General features: G+C 38.9%; 1 protein-coding gene across 4 annotated transcripts in view; it reads right to left on the minus strand.

Annotated features, from left to right (window-relative positions):
• The window catches only part of F5 (coagulation factor V), a 38,884-nt gene extending 21,462 nt beyond the window's left edge, over positions 1-17,422 (minus strand). For 2 of the 4 annotated variants that reach the window (XM_059837967.1, XM_059837965.1), the window contains exons 1-8: positions 13,984-14,239; positions 10,731-10,822; positions 9,624-9,746; positions 7,028-7,240; positions 4,091-4,234; positions 2,946-3,167; positions 2,249-2,414; positions 386-563 (exon numbers count right to left, since the gene is read on the minus strand). In XM_059837967.1, coding sequence (XP_059693950.1) covers positions 386-563; positions 2,249-2,414; positions 2,946-3,167; positions 4,091-4,234; positions 7,028-7,240; positions 9,624-9,746; positions 10,731-10,822; positions 13,984-14,144 — 1,299 coding nt within the window. In that variant the 5' untranslated portion in view covers positions 14,145-14,239. Of the gene's footprint in view, positions 1-385; positions 564-2,248; positions 2,415-2,945; positions 3,168-4,090; positions 4,235-7,027; positions 7,241-9,623; positions 9,747-10,730; positions 10,823-13,983; positions 14,240-17,207 lie in introns of those variants that run through there. The other 2 variants (XM_059837966.1, XM_059837968.1) reach the window with 2 other exon arrangements.
• Positions 17,423-17,925: the final 503 nt, after the last annotated feature.

Raw genomic sequence — 17,925 nt, forward strand, 5'->3', positions numbered from 1 at the left:
TTTGTCTAAAACAGCCAGAAAAAAATATCAGCATAAGAAACAAGAGGCTCATGAAGTTTAGCCTCACATACAAATCCCCTAGGAAGTCTACCCAGGTCTAGGGCTTTTTTCCCATTTTGGACCAGTGTCAACACATATTTTACAGAGTGTGACTAAAGCATGTTTATGTTGTAAAATAAAGCACAATTATGGAAACTATAGAAGGAACACTGAAAAATGCAAGCTAAACACTGTTACTTGTGATCATACCTTTTAACAGGGCCAGTATTTGGAACATTAGCCATATTATTTGAAAGACAACAAAAATCAAACTATTTCCTTTGTATCTCTGCCTCAATGTAAAGCATATTCTAGCATAAATTCTCTCTGTATTTGTGTTACTTACTCTGACTTTATCATTGATTTGAGCTCTGATAATAGGGCCCAAGATTCCAGTTTCCTTGGGACAAGGATTTTCCAGACGTTTAGTGAAGCTGGCATCAGTATATTGTGTAAAAATAGCCTTTTTATACCTTTTACCTATGAGATTGGAGAAGTTGTCCAAGTGTTGTGATTTATAGTATCTTCAAAATAAAGGAAAAGAAAAATGATCAACAAAACTTGAATAGTAGCATCTGGTAAAATACAAAATTAGTATTCAACAACTGGTAGAAATCACACTGCTTGAAAAAAAAAATCCAAACCCTAAACTAACCTAATGCTTTTCACCCCAAATTCTAACCTAAATTAGGTAAGAAGAATCTTAGACTATTACTTGTATTTTGGCATTATATATGACCAATTAATATCAGAATTCACATTTAACTTAATTTAACAATGTACATACAAGTATGAAACAAACTGAAGCAGCAGGTACACTTCCAAGGTAAGATAGAAATCAACTGTTCTTCTTTTTCAAAGGCCTAGTTGAGCATGGAGGAAAAAACCCAATTTGCTCACAGTAGCAAAGACTCCAGGAGAAACAGGAACAGAATTTTAATCCCAGTCAGGCACTATACAGTAAGTAGTGTTATATTGATGTTTCAAACTTTTTTTTTGCTGTCATTCACACTTCAAAAAAGGTTACTGAAAAGAGATAAATGCAGTTTTGAACAAAGGAGGAAAAATCAGAGCACTGAGATGGTTAAGTAAGGCAGTGTGTCAGGAAAGATATAAAAGTTTGTTCTGTGCAGTTCAAGAGCACATAAGGGAAGCAAATCATGCCAAAGGAGAATGAGTTGTGCAAACAACTGTATTTCTAGGGAGGCATATGAAACTATAACCCTTAAAGAATAAGCAATTTGTTTGTTCTGCTTAAATCCTTAAAGATTCTTATGAATATCATCTTGTGAAGGCTCATAAAGGCACAAATAACACTGGGGAACTGACAGATTGCAAATTTAACCCCACAGTGCACAGACAGCACTGTATACTAGGACATCAGGTATGTTACAGAATTCCCTCTATTTGTCTTAAGTTGAGCAAAATAGACCAATATGCTTATTTATTATGACTTGTATTCCATCTACATTGGTACTACGCAGACATCATTTACAGAGAGTTGTTTCTCCTGTTCCTTAAACACTTTATTGTACTGAACTTTTAAAAACTTTTAATCTCCAGAAATATTCCCTCCCTCCCTTTCTCCTCCTTTTAAGGATTGTTTATTTCACCAGAATTGATGATGAAAAGTATTTTAGAAAATAATCTTGTATGCTACTTTGGACAATTCCTCAGTCATCTTGTTATTTTGGGGTCCCTGTGAGAGGATAAAGAAGGTGCCTACTGTTGGGCTTCTCAGCAAAGAAAGTCACTGACACTGGTGAGAGTCCAGTGAAGGGCCACCATGGTGATTACGGAGCCAGAGCACTTGGCATAGAAGCAAAATTCCAGTTTCTTCAGTCAGGCAAAGACATAGCTAAGGGAGCATCTTATGTTTAACCTCAACTACCAAATTGACATTACAGAGAAAGCAGGACCACATGCTTCTCAAAGCTGCATGGTGAAGAGATGAGACACAATGGCCACAAAGTGCTACATGAGGAAGAACATAAAGACGAAAGGAAAAACTTTCTCACTGTGAAGTTGCAAAGATGCCAAGAGAAGCTGACAGGTCCCTGTACTTGGAAACAATAAAAATGCAACTGCATAAGGTCCAGTGCAACTGGATCCAGCTTTGCTGTTGGATAACAAGAGGTTCTTTCCAACCACAATTATCCTGTGATTTGATGTTAACATTCCCTATTATACTGACAAACTAGTATTTTACCTATCAAGGCTGTCTGGAATTCTTGGGGCATAATCCCAGGTAACTTCTTCTGCAGCAATGAAATAGTTCCAGGTTTTGACCATAAGACGTTCTCTATAGGAGAGACGACTCTTCTTCACCTCTTTGTCCCCACAGTCCCTTACAGTGAGGTAACCGTGCATTCCAGCTAATTGAGAGGAAACAGGACCACAGTGATTTCCCATCTGAGGAACTCTTACCACTTCAGCTGGTTTTTACCCCCAAAAGATATCTCCAGCTCTTATAAGAGAGATATTTTTCTCATTCTTTAAAACAGAATTCTGATCATTGCTAAAAGATACCATTTTCAAATGGCAAACAGAAAATATTTTCATCACATTGAAGTACCCTTAGCTGAAAGTACTCAGTTTCTGAGGAAATGGCTGGTTTTTTACTAATTTTATAGTGGTCCTTATCTGAACAGTTCACAGAGACTTAGATGCTGGAATATTTAATCACTGTTGCTCTGTGCTGTGGACACTGCAGTAAAGCTGCAGATAAGAACATCTTTCAGTTCACCATGCACTTCCAACAGAATGCCTGGTTCTTGGTCAGTTTCTTAGTGAAATGACAAAACCAACTGAAACAGTTTAACTGTACTGTTGTAAAACAGCTGAAGCCATTTGGGACATGGAGAAGAACAGCTTTACAGGTGCCTAATAACTAGAAGTTTCCTTGCCTTGCAGGTGCTTTTGGACAAGAGAAGATATGAGCCACCTTCCTTCCTCAGTCACTGTCATGTTTACGGTGGTTGAGGCTCCTCCCACCAAGTTAACAGCAGAAACTCGGTGATGTTTTTGCTCCATGGACTGGCCATTGATGTGAATGGAGAAGATTTCTGGCTTGGAACTCATTCCTATCAAGTGCCAGCTAATGTTGTCATATGCACAAGCCTCTAAATCTGAAAGAGACATGAGATTAGGGTTCAGAATACAGGCAAACCATGCAAGTTCCCCATGCACCCTAGGATTGAAGTGAGTCTTCACTGAAAACACTAAAAAAATTGCTGTGATGAATGTTTGCAACAAGAGGAAGTTTCAGAAGCGTATGAATGGAACAGATACCAAAATCATGTGTCAGTGGAAGACAGATCTTTAAATCCTACCTGCAAGTGACAAACTGACTCACAACAAGCTGGCAAAAAATGGAAAAAAAACCAGTGCCTTCTTTGAGAAAGCCGACCTGTCCTTGCTTGGGGAGTGAGGGGAAAACAGGGCAGGGAATGCAAAGAACAAAGCAAGGATTGAAGCTGAAGATTGATGTGGTACCTAGTGACAGAACTACTTTCTTCAATATTTCCTTAAAAAATTCCCACTTAAGACAACTTTTATATTTGCTCAATGGATGGGAGAGAGCTATTAAAGTTTTTTCTTAGGAAAACAAGAGAAAAGCCCCACTACCATCTTCCTAGTCTTTTCACTTAATTGTGTCTTTTAATGACGACTGACTTTTCACTTCCAGGAAGTTTTGCATCCAGTATGTTCTATATGCTGTAGAACCAACAATTCACTTAAATCACTCTCTCACCATCAGCTTGTTAAAAAAGTGAGGAGCTTATTAAATCTTTTTTTTTTTTAAGTTAGTAATCCTTTTCTTCAAGCAGAAGTCTTCTTAGAGGTAATCTCATTGTTCCTCTCAGTAATCTAGTGTTACTTCCTTTCAGCAGCACAGTTTTTCTTCCAGAATTTAGATGCTCACAGACACATTCTAAAAAAGGCTGTGTCCCTTTCCTCCACATTCCCATTCTTGTGCATAAAAAGCAACTAAAGGTAATATTCAGTGTTCATAAATGTTAGTTTCATTTCATATAAGCTGGAACAGTACCTGGTAAAGTTCCATCAGTATAGCCATTAATTGTATACTTGACTGACGCTGATTTTTGCCAACTCTTGTTCTCGTCAAACACACCAAACATCAGTACATATTCCCTGTCAAAATGTTTCTGTGACCCATCCTCATTTAGACTTCCTGTGAAGGAGAAACAACAGGTCTTAACTTGAAGCAGAAATAAAGCAGATTTCACATGCAGTTGCATTAATATATATTTAATGAGCTTGTTTCACCTGTTAGCATGTACTGGCTGAGCCTGATCAAAACAAAGCCTTAAGAATGCTCATAATGTGATTTTATTTCTGGAAGTACTTTTGGATTGGGTAACCACAAAATCAAAAGTCTGAAGTATTCCAGAGAAGATAAACATCATGCAATGAATTGTCTCAGACAATTTCTGGCAATGTGTTGCAGAGATCACCTTAAAGAAGGGGAGTGTCAAATGCCTTCAGTTCACAATCAGATGCTGCCCTCTCTTTTCAGACTGTGTGACAAGGAGAAGAGAGATGGCAGAGTCACCAGCAGTGGGAACAGCACTTTTTCAAGCACTGAGGTCATCAGCACCTTTAAAAAGCTTAAAACCAACCACTCAGCAAACAACGTTTACACACAAAAGACTTCAACAGACACTGGATCAGTTACAAGAAACTGTCCTGGGTGGATTTGTGATACAGATGCAATTTTTGTCAAGAAGTAGAATTCATTCTGGACATGCCACACAGAACTGCTGTGATTTTTACTGATTCTTTCTGTAGACTGCTCACATCAAAAACTTCCACTTGCTACCTTCAAAACATAATCTGGTGCCTCTGGATTGCAAGAATGAAAAATTTGCAACCTTATTGATTATTCTACCTAGGAAAAGTGCAGTAGAAGAAATTATCCTTAATACTTTTTTTTTTTAATTATGGGAAGCTACAAAGTTCTGGTTTTCTTCACAAAAAAAGCCTCAGATCAACAGAGGAATTTATCTACTTGCCACACAAAGAACATTCAGGCAGCGCTTTAACTCAAAAGTCCGCTTTTCATAATCTTAACCACCTCTTAAATGTGTCAGACTTTGGGGAACTGACCCCAACCAGCAGCCAAACATCCACTTCAATGCCTTCCCATCCCCAATGTGACAGGAGAGAGAACAGGAGGAACAAAAATTAGAAAATTCATCGGTCAATAAAGATGGTTCACAGGTGAAGAAAAGAGGGAAAACAACAACCAACACAGAAAAAAATCACTCATCATCTCCCACAAGCTGACTAATCAGTATCTCAAAAACTAGCATCTTGGAAGTCAACACTCCTCATTCTCCCCACACTGTTGTTTCCTCCTCTGTCTCCATTTTTTATTGTAGAATGATGTTAATGGTAGAAAAGAACCCTTTGGCCAATCTGTTTCATCTGTCCAGATGGGTCTCCTCCCAACCTCTTGTCCACCCCAAACCCACCACTTGGGGAGGTCTGAGCAGGAAAAAGAGAAAGCTTTGACAGTTTGCAAGCACTGCTCAGCAACAGCTCAAACATGGATGAGTGTATTATTGATGCTATTAAGCCACAAATCCAAAACACAGCACCATATGAGCTGCTGTGAAGAAACTGAACTCCATGCCTGGCAGTCCAAATACACAGATACATTGCACATTTACCAGACATAGTGCCCAGTCAAAAATCTGTGTACAGAAATCTTAAAAATATGCATAGCGAGCTGTTTGTCTTTGTTCTAGCCAGAAATATACACACAAATTTTCTTGAAGGCAGTGGTCACACCAGTCCATCTCCTATTCAAGCCCAAAATGCATGAATTTGAGAAGCCAGAGAAAGAAGTAGTTTCAAAGTACTTGCCCAGATTAGCTGAACCAGTATGCCATAAAATATGCATATACGCAGAAACCCAAAGAAAGAAAACCCAAGAAAAATCAGGAAAATAACAAGTTCTAGATAATACTAAAAGCACCAATCATAAAAAAAATCAGGAGGAACATAATTAATACTAATGCAACTCCTTTGAGGTGATAAGAGTAGGTGTGTTCTGCATTAAAATGGGTATCTATGGGTGAAGAGACTGTCCTTGTGCAACCCACACGGAACCAGTGTTCTGTTTACTTTCAGGGAACCTTTGATGTCCAAGTCCATGCAGTTTAGTCTACACAAATTTTTGACTCAAACTAAATCAGGCTAAATAACTCGCAGCATGTTTACCACAAAAAGGATATATAATTTGGAAAAACCTTGGATTTAAGGGACCAGTAAGTAGTTTAGGTACTTTACACAGTGGCATGTTGTTTCAGTCATCCCTCAAACGAGGGAGATGTATCTAGCAGCTATTTACAAGTGCTACAAGACACCAGTTATTAGTGGAAATGGAATTCAATGGTTCAGACTGCTAAAATCCAAAGTCTCTGATCACATGCAAAAACAATTTTAAGACTTAAAATCTGTTCAAATTTGGCCATGTCTTCAAATGACTAGCAAAAGACACACTGCTCTGCAATTTTAAAGCCAGGTTACAGAAGAAAGAGTGGTCCAGGTTCTTGTTCAGACAGCCTTTAAAAGACAGTGGGTAAAACAATTATTTCCTGCCTTATTCTCTGAAATGGCCAAACCATTTTGAACAAAGTTTTAGAAAATATTTATTCTTAGACAGGACATTTGAGGTCATATGTTTAGCAATTAAGCAACTGCAGATGCAACCAGTGCAGGCAAATATATCTATATAATGATGTTTTCTGCCCATTCTATAATTATAGCATGCAACTGCATGAAAGCTGGCATTTAAAAACTCTAACATCTAAAAGAATGATGCTAAAAACCATTCATTTTACACTGCATGTAAAGATGTGAAAAAGAAAATAATATATAATCTCTCATTATCATACATTATCACCTTGTTAGAAATGAAAATATATTACCTTATAGTAGTCTTACAGCATTTAATTACCTTTCTTACAGATCAGCAATGCTCCAACCAGACCAGAGTTAAAATCCATTGCCATGTTCTCATGAGAATAGTAAGCATAAGTAAGACAAGGAAGGTCAGCCTCTCTCGGACCAACTTCTTCTGGTATATCCCACACATATGTGTAGAGCTGGCCTGGAAGTACAGCATCATCTCGTTTTTCTGCAGGTGTTGTTCTGTCATCATACAGGGAGCCTGCCAAGAAAAGAGTCAGTAGGGTGGCATGAAGAAAAAGAGCAATCAAAATGCTTGGAATATCTTCCTACAATCAGCTCCAAAAGCTTGGCTTGATCTTGCTTTTATGATACTTCAGCTCCAAAGAGATAACTCATGATCCCACTTACACATTGCTGAGAGTAGCATGGGGAGAGTAGCTAATCCACCACCATCCTGTTTCTTACAGATTAAAGATTTCCTAGAAGCATTATCACTGCCAAAAGCTTGGGCTCATCATCAGTCTGAGTAGGGTTAGGATGGGAAGAAGCTTCAGCCTCTGCTCACTAATGCTCTGCAGAGGAATGCTGCCCACTCTGTCACCTTTCTAACTGTCTCTCAAAGCCACTGCATGAACTGGCACTGCCTTGCTGCCTTAGTGTCGTGGTTTGAGGGGAAATGGTTTTTTTTTGGAATGGTGTGGTCATGCCAGTCGGTGTCCAGATTTTAATATTGGCACCTGGTTTGTCCACTGAGGGCATGGATATGCCTCTGAGAGCACAGGGGGTTAAAAGCTGTGAACTCCCACTGGAAGTTCCTTTTGAGTTCCGGTCCTGGGTCCTGGACCAGAGGAGACCTCCCCTGTCCAGCTCCGAGCTGGGCATGGCGGGGGGAGGGGAGCTATGTGGCTGGAGGGAGGTAGGCCAGGCCTGGGCCGAAGGGTGGAGGAGCATTGCACTGCGAGGGCTTCGGGCAGCCATCCCCCATTCCACCCCTCCCCCCACCCCCCTCGGAGGAAGAGAGACAGAGCAGACTGTGCTTGTGATAGCGCGGCTGGAGTGAAGGAGAAGGGCAGCCAGCCGTGGGAGTTCATGAACCAAACCGGCAGAGCCTGGGACTTTTAACTCTTCTTGGGACGATGGAAACCTTGCAAATGCTGATTCCTCCTGGAGTTGGTGAGATTGAGAGAACTTGAGAAGAATTCTAGGTGGGAGGAGATGATGGAGTGGCTTTTGGCTGGACTTTTCTTGGATAGCTATGGACAGAACCCTTGAGTTCCTGTGACACAGAGACTGCATCTAGGGGGAGGCAATGGCTCAGAGCCAGGAGAGTGCGGTGATGTGAAGGTGTGTGAACAGAGACGACGGGTGAGGAGGGTGGTGGTGGTGCCCTCCGTCTTCGAAGAAGAAGAAGAGGAAGATGATCTCTGTTCAAGAGACCCCTCAGCCCCAGGGGGTGAAACATGGGGGGGACAGGTGTCCCAAAAGGAGAGGGACTGTGCTCTTTTTTGGAACTGGACAAAGCATCCTTAAAGGGAAAAAACCCTAGAAGCAGCTCTGGTCCATGTGCAGTGGTGAGAGCACTGGACATGGAAGGAAGAGGTCACGATGGCAAAATGTTCTCCAGGCGGTGCCACACGTGACACGGAAACACGAGAAGTTTTGACTGTTTCCTGGGTGAAGTCTGTGGTGCAAGAGGGACTCCTCTCTTCTCAAAGAATTGAGATTTGATTATCCAAAGGGTGGTAACGGAATTAGGAAATTTGGTGAGGGGAGGAGGAGGAAATTTGGAAGGTTTTCATCCTGTGTTCTGTGTGTTTTTTCCCTGTAGTTTTATGTTAATAAAGTTTTCTTCCTTTCAATCGTAAGTTGGAGCCTGCTCGGCTCTGTCTCTGATCACATCTCACAGTAGATACCACGAAAAGAGGTTTTCTCATGGAAGCACTGGCATTTTGCCAGGCTCAGACCATGACACTTAGGCCTTCTGTATACTGCACATCCACATATGGAGGCATTAATGGCTTGTGTCTGTGCCTGCCATATGCAACAGATCTGCAATATGACACAGGGGAGACAGAGAATTGAAATCTGAAGTGCAAAAGTTACACTAATTAATATGACAGTCAAACTGCCCATCCCTTCCAATAAGATGTTCTGTTCAACTCCATGAGATGGAGCTGCAAAACTCCTTTTGCATCCACACAACAACCAGCCTTGCATAAATTTGTAAACTGCGGGTCAAAGCTCTGGCTCAGCACCCATGGCAGGGCAATCCAGGAAGCATGAGCAACCAAACTCACTTTGTGCCGGTACTTTTATTTTACTGTCCATTTGCTCATAGTTTATCATCTCTTTTTGCTGGTCTCATGAAGGTGTGGAGCAAAGCACCACAAAGCTGAGCATTAAATCCTGAGTATCAGAACAGCATGATCAGCACTGTTAGGAAACTGTGCTCATGACATTCACATTCCTACTGTAACAGTGATGAACAAGAAAGGAGCTAACAATGGAGGTGAAGGTGCAATCCAGAATCAACAGATATTTGTGTTACACATGGCTTCACACATTGATCTGGATCCCTGTCAACATTTCATGCAGTAATCTACAAGCAAATGAGCAAAACATGAAGTTTCAGGAGTACTTACCTTCTTCATTTTTGCTGTAAACTAGGCCTTGAGGATGAATGCTGACTGGCTTGTCAGCCATATTTTTAAGGTGAACCACTAAAGTATCTCCCACTTCAGCACGCAGGGTTGGTCCCAGAAGTCCTGTAGTTATTTAAGATAAAGAAAGAGGAAAATATTAATAAAACAGTATGTTGAGTGAAACAAAGAATTTTCTCCCCCTTCAAAAAATACTAGCTCTCAAAATACAAGTCCCAAAATTAACACAGAGAATGTAATAACACTGCAATGAAGATTTACCCATAAAAAGGCATATGGGAACTTAAAGCCTATAGTGCATAATCCAAAATGTTATAAATTTTGCATCTGGCAACTAGCACTTAAAAATCACAGGAAAATAAGGGGAAAAAAGTTATTTACAGATACAGAAACTCTATCAAAAGATTCATCCTGAGGTTCATTGAAAATTTCTAGATGTCTTTCACATAAAATTTCATTAAATAGTTTTAGAAAATTTTATAGCTTAAGAGTTTAGAGAAAGGCATTCAAACACATTACTTCAAGTAGCACTCTGAATGCCAGAAGTCACAGAACAAAGAGATCTTTCAATTCCCAAATGTTATTCAAGTAAATAATCATTTCCACACTGCAAATTTCTTGAGGCATTTCCTGCAAAAGATTTCAAGAGCTGGTATCCCTACTCCCCAAGTTGCAAAAATAAGCAATTAAAAAAGCTGCTAAGACAACTTTTGGCTTGTTAGTCTCTTTTTTTGTAAACTATTTTGTACATATTTAGTTTCAGGCCTCAGGTTCCTTCACAAGGAATTCATATTGTCATCGCTGTGGCTGTGCCAAATCTAAATGCATGTGGTAAATTTCATCAGATGCTGAAAACAAAGGGAACAACTTTGTATGGTGCAACTGATTTCCAGACAGCCACATCCTCTGAAAGCCCAGCCTCTCTAATGCCTTTGGAAGCCTCATTCCTGCACTGTAGAGACCTCATCCCCTGTGCCTATTTGGTTTATGTGCAAATAATGAATGCAAAAATACAAGCTTGCTTAAGTTGCCACTGGCTTTAAAATAAGGAACAAATCAAAATACTCAGAACATTTCCTTCCTGTTTACCTGCAAATGTATTTGCTGGTTTTTCTTTTTTAAAATCCACTTCATATTCTCTGTAAGAAATTTTCTTAAATACAGGATCTGAATGTTCCAATCTGAAACCAAAAGAGTTACAAAAAATATTGAAAGGACAAAGATTCTCACAGATGCCATTGCTGTTTGATGAAAATCTCAAAAAATGAGTCTTGGAAATATATTTAATTGCTTGCACATTTTGCTGAAGGCAAAGCACACAGTCCAACTCTTTGTAGTGTCTTCACATCTCTCTCTTACTCTATTGAATTTATGATGTTCCCAAACCAAATAATGTCATATAGGGCATCCAATATCCATACCTAGAACATTCACCAATGATTTTACAGGTGTTTTTTATGGGTCCTTTTGATTCTACAAAGGCATAAAGATGCCTTTGTTTTGCCCAAGACACAGAAGATGTCTCAACCATACTTAACCTAGAAAGCATCTGACAAAACAGAGGAAAGAAACCTGAATTTATGTTTATTCAGCCCTATGTTTGAACTTTAAGACTCACCTGAAGGGTTTTAAAACAGCATTAACAGCAAGCACCTGCCACAGGAATGACTCTGAAGGCAAGCACAAAGGTGTTCTCTGACAATAACCAAAGATGTCACAGCAAGTTAGAAAAGGAGAAACACTGCAAAGTGCCCTTAGTGTTGTTACATAAACAATTTGACACCCAGGAGACCACACAATGTTTTCTTAGAAAATATTTAGGCAAGCAGAAGGAAACCAGCTAACGACACTTCTGCAATGGAAATAATGACGAGAAGAGGGCTGAAAGGGTAACAGCCCTTCACATTTATTGGTTGATTTACTATAGTATGTATGATGACTGAATTCAATAGTAATTCCACTTGCTCTCTTTGTAATGCCCTTTCAGGCACATTTGACATTGAGGAGCTGATGGGCTGCACAAGCATGGGGAGGCTGAGCAGAGAGAACCCACTTCAGTGACATCCCGAGTCCATAAGGGGGAGATGCTTTTGGAAGAGAACTCTTGTAAATTCCTCTGCACCCCTTTCTCACCACAGCAGAGTCAGGCAGAAGCAACTGGTGTTTCAATTAATTCCCCCCGATAAAATTTAATCAATTAATTCCCACCATGATAAAATTTTGTATAACTCTTTAAGGGGAAGGATGGGATCCATAACTTTCATTGACAAGAGCTGCCCTAATGTGGCCGTGTTCATGAGAATATGCATGTAAGACTGTAGGGTAGAAAAGGAAATTTATCAGTGCCAATTGTATAGTAAGGAGGAATAAAATAGCTAGCACACTAACACTTCAGAAACATCACACTATGCAAGCAGGTCTAGTTACAAAACTTCCAGGAATTGCAGCAGCAACACTGCAAGATTCACAGATAATACATATGCGCTTCATACTGAAGTGACTTATAAATAAATAGCACTTGTAACATAGTAACAAACCTCTGCAAAGATAAAACTGACACTCAGAGAAATAAGGTGCTCTTTTCTAGTCAAAATTAAGGAAAGAGCTCAGGAAGAACCCATTTTCCTTTCAGCCTCTCAAGTTATTTATAAATAAAAGTGTCAAAGTATCAATCAGATTCTTACACTGCATATAGACATTCAGCTTCTACTGAAATCAGCACAAGTTACATACCCCAATGCCTTTGGAACCCAAGCCATCAAGCCATTAACTCTTCCTCAGTAAGTATATTTGTGTTGTGAGGTCTTTTGTTTTTCTGGGGTTTTTTGGTTTTTTTTTTTTAAGTTCATGGTTTTGTTGGGTTTTGTTTGCTTGTTTGTTTTGGGTTTTTATAAGCTCTATAAAATTCATTAGACCCATGTGGGATGTTACTGGCTCTAAATAGTTAGGCAAGGTAACCCAATAGACACTGCATATAAAATACTGCTAGGTTATCTCAGAGAACTTCAGCTGAGGTTTTAGACAGTCTAGTGAGTCTTTACTGGATGAAAACACTCCATCTGCAATGTGAATTTAACCAAACAGCAGTTGATGCTTACATTGATGCACCCAGCGTAGAAGAGAATGAAGTTTAAACTAGTAAATGCATATGTCCAGGTCAATACTTAAATGGCAGCTGGCTTCATGTTCCTATCATTAAATCCTATTTTCTTCTGTCTTGCCAGTTTGACATTATGCTTATACCACCTCTATTAAACTTTCAAGGAGGTTTTAAAATCACAGGAACTTTGCTATAATTAGATCTTGGAAAAAAAAAAAGTTAGAAAGTCGTAATCTGAACTGGAAGTATCTTTTCCATATTATCCTGAAATGCAATACATGTTTAGGGGAAAAAAAAACCTCACAAAAAAACCCCCAAAAAACCAAAAAAACCAACCAAAAAACCCAAAAAAAACAACCCAAACAAGTCATCCACCTATATATATAAAAAAAAGGAGCAGTATAAAAAACCCCCTTTTAATGTAGGAGGACAAGTAATTTTTATCTAATTTTAATGTTTCATTTTTAATAGTTCCCTCCCATATTTAAACACAGCTTGAAATTATATCAAAGTTCTGAAATCTGTAGCATTGCACTTGCAGTGTTTATAATCCTAAGGACAGTAGTAGCAATAAAAATAACAAATTTTATATTCTGGATTGGTGGATGCAGGTAGACTGGCCACTGTGCAATGCTAACTGAAAAAAAAAAAAAAATCAGTATTTTCACTTAATAAAACAGAGAAATGCTTCATCTTACCACCTTTACTAATCAGAATGTACATTTCACAAAAGTCCTGAACAACTCAGAAATGGTACAACTAGTTCCAAAGTTCATCTGGCTCTGATTTAAGTGAAAGTGTTTGCATCAAAACTGGAACATAATTATTCCTTCAGCAAATTCTAAAGTCCTAAAGTTTTTGACATCGTACCAAACCATGGCTCAACTTAACATTGCTCAACATCCATGTACCTAAAATAAATACATTAAAAAACCCCAAGCAGCCAACATTAAGCTATGCAAAAATGACAAAAGCAAATCTTGGAGCTTATTTAACAGAAGTGTTCTGAAAACATAAAAATAATTCTATCCTCTAATGCAGCAAATAAAAAGGAGCTTTTAATATGTCACTGACTCTAGTTCAGATCATGCTGTTTAAGGTCAACCAAGTTCCTCTGAAATCAACAGATTGTGCTCCAAAGTCCTCCTGGTCTCTGCAATTCCACAAGAGATGACAGACAAAAACCACTTTTCAGTCCCAAGGGAGGACTAATTTCATCCTTCTTATCCTGTACTTTGTTACCTGGACTTTTCCTCAGGTTGTGGTTTGTAGGTCCAGCTGGTTATCTGTACAGCTATATAGTGCTCTCTGACCTTCACAGTTCCTGCCACATGCTGCTCTGAGTCTGGCCACCATGAACCAAGCAGAAGCAAGAGAAAAAGCTGCAAGCAGTGCAGAGTCATGGTAGAGATGCCTGTTAAAGCTGCTCTGGAAGACAAGGCAGAAACCACTGCTTTTATTGCTGTTGTTGCTTCTAACTTCCCCTTAGAAATGAAATAATTATGATGCAACAGGGTAACAACATTTGCTATGCTCAGGTCATTGCTCTTCACCTCTGCCTCCCCTTACTAACAGGGATCCAATAGAGATAAAAAACTGTTTAAACTCTCTTCCTTCCCCTCCTCCACACCACCTCCAGCAAGAGAAAAGCACCAAGGAGAAGAAGCTTCAGCCCCACTAGGTGGTTGGGTCATTGTGTACTGAGGCAGCAGGATATCAGAGGTAGAAGATAATTTAGATTACTTCAATTACAGGATGTTTGACTTACGTGGTTAGGAAGAAGGGGGGTATATTTTCTATCTTCCCAGAAAACAGAAACCCAGCACATGGCTGGCACTGATGGAAATTTCCCAGGTAGATGCTAGACCTCCTAAGAAATCATTCCCAGGTTAAAAGCAAAATACTGAAGGATTAGGTACGGGGAGTAGAATTGGGTGCAGAGCTAAAATCTCGTTCAGATCACCATGCACTGCATGCTCAGAAAAGTAAGGTAGCTTGATTCTCACTACACTCCCAGATACCTCAGGTAATAGGTAACCAATGGGCTTCTCAGTGGCAGCTACCAGGTCAGACAGGAGACTTTTAATCTAGTCTTGACTAGGGTCTGTTGGCATTTAGCTAACAAGATTAGGAAAATACCTTTTGATAAGATAATTACCAATGTCAACTGTATTACCAAAAATGTTTCCCTGCTTTTGCCAGTACTAAGAAGCTGGTCAAAACAACAGATAAGTTGTTCATGTTTCCCACACACTCAATTACTAGAAAAAGAAAAAATCCTATCTGTTTTTTTGTTGTGGCCAAAAACTAAAAACAATATTTTCAATAATGTTTTCCTAATATTTTGATGAAAAAATTACCTACACCCCCAAATCAAAATAACTCCAGTCCAGAACTAGACAAAAAGGACAACATTTCATTTTGGACTACTTCAAAAGAAAACCTGATCAATTCTAGGTTTGATATATATTTTTAACAGCAGAATGGCCTAACTGGCAGCTTGGTTAATTCTATCCAAACTATGGTACCATAAGGACTTGAAAGAAATAGGGGAGATGGCTCAAAAAAAAAAAAAAAAAAAAAAAGATGAAGACCAACAGCTAAATGCTTACTACTAAACATCAGGATCATTCGGTGCATAAACCTGAGAACAATCATGCTCATTTAGACAGCACATGACTACCAACATGGTATGTTTCTTTAAACAAATCTTCTTGTGATTCTGTCTAATGAACTAAGTGTCTGCATTAGAAATATCCATTATAAGTAGGCTTCTAAGAATTTTTCCTTTTAATAAAAAGGAAAAAAAGCTGAAATATTGCAGGCTAAAAATTAATACCCAGATTACATGATTAACACCCCCTGCTTTGTGTCTGTAACCTGGGAATCATCAAAGCTGACGTCAGTTGGTTACTTCCCTTTTATCCATTTTGAGGAATTTGGGAGTTGTATTTTTGAAATTTCTTAGTCAATGAATTATGCAGCATTACTCTAAAGGTAAGAATTTCTTTCATAAGTGTGGCTGATCATATTGATAGCTTTAAAGATCAGAATCAAATTGAACTAGAGATACTTTCCATTAAGCTACATTGACTACCATTTGTTACCCTTCTTTAATCCTTTAAGAACAAGAAATCCAATATTGGCTGCTTGCTTATTTTCTCCTCTTCTCTCATTTTAAGTATCAATGTAACATTGACTTGTCTGAAATCATCTGCATAAGCCTTAGGTTTTTTTCTTTTTTCTTTTATTTAAGCTATTCCATCACATCATATCTTCTAAGCTTTATGAAGTTTCAGTGCTCTGAAAATCATTATTAATAATCCAAAGATGTTGGTTCCTTCCACCTGATCATTAATTTCTAATATTTGCAATTATATCCTGTCTGACATTGTGAAAGCCTAATACATATATATAATTTTTTAAAAACTAGTATTGGTTGCCTGCAAGCTATTACTACTAGTCCATCACAAGTGACTACAGAATAGATTCTTTCAGGCTGGAATCTTCCAAGACAATGCAAGTTTATTGGTTATTCATATATTTAGCTGTGATCTTTTTTTCTACTTCACAACAATGCACATGCTGCAAACTTCATATTTTATCCTCATTGCTTATTGACATGTTCAAGTGTAAATTACAAGTCAACAACATAAAAAAATCATGTGGTCAAAAGCCATGCATGCAGAATGTGGGTCCAGCGCAGGCTGGCACGACAATCTCTGCAGCACAATGAACAAGGCTATTCCCAAAATAAAGCACAACCTTTGGGATGTACTGATTCTGAAATGCCAAATGAAAATCAGGCATGGAAAGAGAAGCCTAAGCAATATCTTTTAACACTAAGAGCAGAATTGCATCTTCCAAATGGGCAAGATTATTGTCTATTCTGACACCCAATAATTATGGTCCTGATTTCTTGTTATGCTACATGTGAAAACATACTAAGGGTGTACTTGCAGATCTGCTCTAAAAGCTGACCAATAAAATTAACTGGCAGTGCCAGTTTTCCACCCAGGCTGGGTGAAATAGCCTAGGCTGATTCTGAGCAATGACGAACAGATCTTTAAAAAGAGATGTAAAGTGGTGATATGCAACTTGCTGCAAACAACAAATTAGGATCCACAACAAACTTGTTTCTACTTCATCAAAATAAATACCCCAAGTGTCAGCAGGCAGGCAGGCAGTCATATCCTGATGCCTGCCATCAGCTTTCACAACTGGAGACAGACAGAGAGCTAGTACAGCGAAGAAAAAGTTATGCAACAATTGTGGAATTGCTCGCTAAAAATGCCCTAAGAGAGATCTCTCTCTCATTCAAACACACCAATCAATGCACAGTGGCCCAGCAGCGTACTTGGTTTCGTGCAGGGTGAACAGGCTTCGTGGGCAAACAAGGAGTTAATTATTGAATCGGCAGTGAATACATGGTTCTGAAGTAGGTAAAAGACAGAAGGGGCACTTACCAAATCTGCCAGGCACTAACGGGAACAGAGGCTACCAGCCGAATAGCTTCACTTCTCCAAGTGGGTGCTAAAGCCAAGAAAGGTTAACCTGTGAAAGAGCTCAGTTTAGAAGCCGAAAGCAGACGTGCTATGCCAAAAAACATATAAGGAGGCAAAAAGAAAAGATGGAAGAGAAATGAAGGCTTTCTTTCAGAGAACAAGTCACACAAAAGAAGATGTATGTCTCTTGAAGACAGCCCACACAAGAACACATTGTGTACACTGCTAAAGGTAGGCAGGCTGTGTGACTTCTGTGGTCATAAACAAACTAAAAGACATTAAGAACGTAGAAGGGCATTTCAGTTTGCCTTGGCACTTCAGAAGTGCTTCAGAAGACAAATAATCATGTTAATTTAAACCTAAGTAGATTAATATTTTTAACTTGTATTTCTCCTTAGCAGAAAAGCAAATGTCCCTTGTTAGAACTGGGTGTTTCTCCAGTTGATGTTTACCAAAACAAATTATTTAGCAGGACTGTAAACTATTTGTACAGAGATGCTGAATTCAGTATTGTTATAGGGAAAAAAAATAAACATGTTTATTTTCTAAACACTGTAAAACCCAATTTCAGGGCTTTAACGAATCTGTCTAAAACCACTGGCTTGTGGTCTAAAAAAAATCCTTTTAAGGAACAAACAAGAATATACAAGCTTCCACTCTCCAAAATCTGCATTAATGA

The sequence above is a fragment of the Haemorhous mexicanus genome, chromosome 2 (assembly GCF_027477595.1).
Source record: "Haemorhous mexicanus isolate bHaeMex1 chromosome 2, bHaeMex1.pri, whole genome shotgun sequence".
Taxonomy (NCBI): Eukaryota; Metazoa; Chordata; class Aves; order Passeriformes; family Fringillidae; genus Haemorhous; species Haemorhous mexicanus.